Genomic DNA, 4,703 nt, shown 5'->3' on the forward strand with positions numbered 1-4,703 from the left:
GTGAACACACTGCTGGAGACCCTGCACCAGATCAATCTCGGAGGGATTGCAGAGGACATCTCCTCCAAGCTGGTCCAGCAGGGATCTTTCCAATATGAAGTGAGCTGAGGAGCAGGGCAGGCCCTGCATCTCCCCACTTCAAGCTGAAATCATAAATACCTCCAAGAACACTTGTTTTAGAAACTTGTCAAGAAACTTGAGTTTTATCTTTTTATAGCTCTCCTGTAACTTTTCTTTTCTGAAGCCATTGTACAGTTCAGCTGAACCTAGTGGAGTTGAACCTCTCATGAAGTACAAGCCTTGTGGTCAACTCTGCTGAAGCTACAGGCTCGATGTCGGTGCTTCCTTATGAAATCCAAGCTGGTGTCTTGATTTCACTGGGTCAATGCAAAGAGCCTAAAACCATTGCAAGCTGCCTCTGGGGCTGTCTCTCTTGGAAGCACTTGGTACTATACGGATGTCTTCAGGATCAGTGCAGAGAAGGGCCTTTGCAGGGCATCCCTGTGGTTTTTAACGGGATCATGCTTTTTTGGGGGGGTTCCTGGCATCATGCAATGGCTTCTGCTTGTAGAACATCTCTAAGCTGGCCAGCAAGCTTAATACTGTATGCTTGGTGGGCAAGGATTAACTGGGTTCTTGGGTTAGTTTCTCAAAGCTGCCAACTGAATTGTGTTTTAGCTGTTAGTAGTTCTGCTTGCTATTAGGAATCAGTTTGAAACTGGACTTTTGAGGGCAGGGTGGGAATGATTTACTTGCTCTGTGATCACTGGGGTTGCCTAAAAAAACGGTCAGTGCAGGGAGCGAGTGAGCTCCTCCTTGGAGCAGGACGGGGAACGTGGGCAGCAAACTATCGGTGTGCCGGAAACCTCCTTCTCCATGACCTTGGTCAAGTCAGTTAGTTCCTATTCCCTTGGCCGTGGGATGGCGTTGCTGTCCCTGTCTGTCTCCAGCCAGCATGGAAAGGTGAATGCACTGAGGTCCGAGCGTGACTGTGGGTACCCGCCATCCATCCTCCAGCTGGATGGGTTGCTCCTCGAACACTTTGCCCCTTGCTCTGGCTCTCACACATAGCTCAGGGACAACCTGGCTGGAAAAATCCTGCGTTACTTGAGCTGGCTACATGTGCTGCCACCCCGGTACAGCCCAGCCCACCAGGACCTTCCCCAGCACGGTGGGAGAGCGCGAGGAGCATCGCCAGCCCCTCTCCGCAGCCAGGGCTGCCCTGTGCTGCGAAGCGCCGGTCCCTCCCGCTGCTGTCCCTTCTGCCCTCTCCTCACCAACACAATGCAAGCAGAAAGTTTATATTTATGTATTTATTTAGTAATTGTAAACGTGTACATATATTAACTTAAAAGCTAATATAAAAATAGTATTGTTTTTTACTATGCATGACTGTTTTTATACAGAGCTCTGGCCCAGCCAGTTTGCTATTTCCAGGTTTTTACATTTCTCTTTATGAAGGAAGAATAAACTTTTAAAAAATCCTCCTGATTTCTCATCTTTCTTTTTTTTTTTTCCCCGCCTTGCCCTGCCATACCACTGGACATGGTTTTGTTCTAGGTTTCAGTGGGCACTGAAGGAGCTGGACCAGATGCTCAGCAGTTGCTCTGCGTGGCACTGAGGACCCAGCCCATGGCGTTAGTGCTCTGCCACACCGGCATCCTGCCGGGAATGGTCCCCACCAGCGATGCTTTCGCCAGGGAAAGTCCTCAGCAGCAAACCTGGGCTCTGCCTTTACACCTACACCATGAGTCCTGTGCTCTTTAGTCACCTGCAAAAGTAGGACGCCTCAGTCCCTTGAGCGTGCAGGGGCTGGGACCCCAGGGCCAAGTGATGCTGCTGACCCCCGTGACGAAACTGCTGCTGCCGGGGGAGGCCGTGGTACTCCCCGCTCTGGCTGTACCGAGCCAGGGCTCTGTGTGTTGCAATAGCTGTGTTGCAAATCCATGCAGTGCTTGGTGAGAAAGGGGCTCCGCTCACCCCAGGAAGCCCCCTTGAGCTGCCCGCCAGCCTTCGCACTGCAGTTGGCTTTATCGATAACGCAGGTCTGGGGCAAGCGCTAAAAGCAGGAGCTTTTGGTGACCTGCCAGGAGGCTTCATGCCTGAGGTCCTGTCCCGGGCAGCCCCCGTGGGCCTCCCGAGCATGCAAACCTGGGCGAGGAGCTCCTGCAGAGCCAGGCACGTGCAGGATTTAGTGCCGGGACACAGGGGCTCGGGTCCTGGCCTGGGAAAAGTGAACAGGACTCGGAAGCAGCGGTGAGCGCCCAGATTCAAAAGGGAAAGAAACTTGTCGTCCTACCTGCTCGCCGGTGCTGCAAAGTGTGAGAACACCGAGTGTAAGCTCGCTGGAGCTGCAACCTTGCTCCTGCATCCGTGGCTGAGGATGAGCATGCGAAACGAGTGACTCCAAGGTGCTCTACCGAAGCCAGCCGGGAAGAGGAGCAATGCGGAGCGGGAGGGGACACCGCCGGGAGCATCCCTGCCGGGAGCATCCCTACGCACTCGCTCCAGCAGCAGCCTCTGCTGGGGATGTTCTCAAAGGAGCTTTCCCCTTCCCGGCTGGGGAGGGCGAGGGGAGGTTTGGGTCCCTCCTGCTCACCTGCCCTGCCTGGCAGTCTCGCAAAGCCCTGAGGCCATGCTGCCTTCTCCTGCCGGTACCCGCTGTGTTTGTGCACCTGCAAGGACACAGGTGGGACGTGCAAAGTTAGCCCAACGGTAAAGCCACCTCTCGTTGCACAAGGTTTTTCGATGGCTGGATCCTGCAACGCTTCTCTGCTGTCCCTGTCCATCCCGGGAGCGCTGGTGGGGGGGTGCTGGTGTCACCCCAAGCAGGGCACAAGGATGCCCCGTGTCCAGCCGCTTCCTCCCAAACACACAGGGACCACACTGGGCTTTTAAAATACCATTTATTACAATGGAACCTTCCAGGCTAAAATCCCAAGCCAAGGGCCTGGGGTTGGTTTCTGGTGTGGCAGGTTGAGGGGGGTGGGTTTGGGGTTGGTTTTTGGCTTTTTTGCTTTAAGCTTTCTTTTTAAACAAAAATGAAAAGTTAAGAGGCAGGGAGGAGAGGGCTCCTGTCCCCTCCCGCTCCCCGAATTACGACAGACCCCACTTGTGAGTAGAAGGAGGGATGCTGCAGTGCCTAGAGGTATTTGGGGACCGGGACCCCCTGCACCGTGCCTGACCCTGCTGCAAGTCGAAGGGGGCGGCAGGACCCCCCCCCAGCGGCTCCGGCTGCCCAGGGCGGCAAGATGCCATCAGACAGACAAATCATATCCTGCAGCTTCTGGTTACAAATTAAAGTGGAAGGGGGATGGGTTTCTTCTTCTTCCTCATGCTGCTGATGTTAAAAAAAGAAAAAAAAAACCAAACCCAAACAAAACCACAACACAGCCCTCGTGCTCCTGTAAACATGAGTTTCTCCTGCTGCTCGGTCTCTGCCAGTCCTGCAGCGCGCTGGCAGCCGCGGCGCGGGGAGAGCAGGGCTCCAGGAGCGCTGGGGGCTGGCGCCCCGCCCCGAGCCCCTCTGCAGGGATGGGCCCCTGCTACCGCCGTCTCCTCTAGGGCTTCGGCCGGAGGCGTCTGCTCCACGCCTGGCACTGGGGCAGGGCATTCCGCCCCTCTCCTCCTCCTCCTCCTCCTCCTCCCCGTTTCCTCCCAGGGATGCTGGAGCCAGGGCAAGGATGGGCTTTCAAACCACAGCTGAGGAGGAGGAGGAGGAGGAAGAAGAGGAGGCTGTGGCTGCCGACGATGAAGGAGAGGAGGAAGGGGAGGAGGAGGCGTTCCAGAAGAGCCATCGCCTCTTGGGCTGCCGTTTGAGGTGGAGGTAGTCTTCCTTCTCCCGCTCCTTCTTCGCCCGCTGGTAGTGATCCTCCTCCTTCAGGTACCACACTGGTGGCCAGCGGTGCTTCTCGAAGTACTCCTGGTTCTCTGCAGGGAGAAGGGCAGGGAGGGCAGTGCCAGGGCCACCAGGACCCCCGTCATCCCACCCCGGCCCCCACTCACCTCCTGACATGGCCTTCATGTCCCGGGGGAACTTGCGGCAGACGTTGTTGTAGTTGGTGCAGATGTGATGGAGGCACCAGTCGGCGAGCTGGTAGGCGCAGTGAAACTGGAAGAGATGGAGCCCACGTCAGAGCCACCACGGCACGGACCACCAGGGAAGCAGGAGGAATTACCCCTATTCCTCCACAGACATCCAAGACCAGACCCGGTTGCCCTCTCTGCCAGGACAGCATCACCCCCCCGGAGCTGCCAGACCCCTCTGCAAGGCACCACCCAGCACCTCGCCCCAGCCCTGCCGGCACGGGTCCTGTCCCACCGTGTCCTACCTGAGCCAGCTCCAGGAACACGAGCACGTCCCCATCGATGTCCACCATCATCTGCGCCGCCTCCATCAGGCCGGTGACGGTGTACTGCTCTGTGGGGGACACAGGGGGTTACAGGGCGGTTAGGACGGGGTGACAGCGGGAGCACTGGGCTGCCACCGAGGTCGGGGATGGGCGGGACACTGTCCCGCTTGCAGCCACCCTGACTCACCGGTGAGAGCCACCAGGTGCGGCAGGCAGAGGCGGTTGGCAAGGATGATGAGCTTCATGTCATCGAGGTCGGGGCTGGAGCTGAACTGCCCGGTGTAGAGGTACTCCAGCACCGCCCGCATGCAGCTCTTGCTGGTGTAAGGAAGTGCCACCTGCGAGACACAC

At 57.2% G+C, this 4,703-nt stretch overlaps 1 protein-coding gene across 1 annotated transcript in view; it reads right to left on the reverse strand.

The window, feature by feature from the left end:
• Nucleotides 1-3,691: 3,691 nt before the first annotated feature.
• RHOBTB2 (Rho-related BTB domain containing 2) overlaps nucleotides 3,692-4,703 on the reverse strand; it is a 4,208-nt gene continuing 3,196 nt past the window's right edge. Inside the window, 4 exon segments of the mRNA XM_009319555.1 lie at nucleotides 3,692-3,930; nucleotides 4,006-4,111; nucleotides 4,332-4,420; nucleotides 4,540-4,690. Of these exon segments, the coding sequence (XP_009317830.1) occupies nucleotides 3,692-3,930; nucleotides 4,006-4,111; nucleotides 4,332-4,420; nucleotides 4,540-4,690 (585 nt within the window).

The sequence above is a fragment of the Pygoscelis adeliae genome, unplaced genomic scaffold, assembly GCF_000699105.1.
Source record: "Pygoscelis adeliae isolate BGI_AS28 unplaced genomic scaffold, ASM69910v1 Scaffold372, whole genome shotgun sequence".
NCBI lineage: Eukaryota > Metazoa > Chordata > Aves > Sphenisciformes > Spheniscidae > Pygoscelis > Pygoscelis adeliae.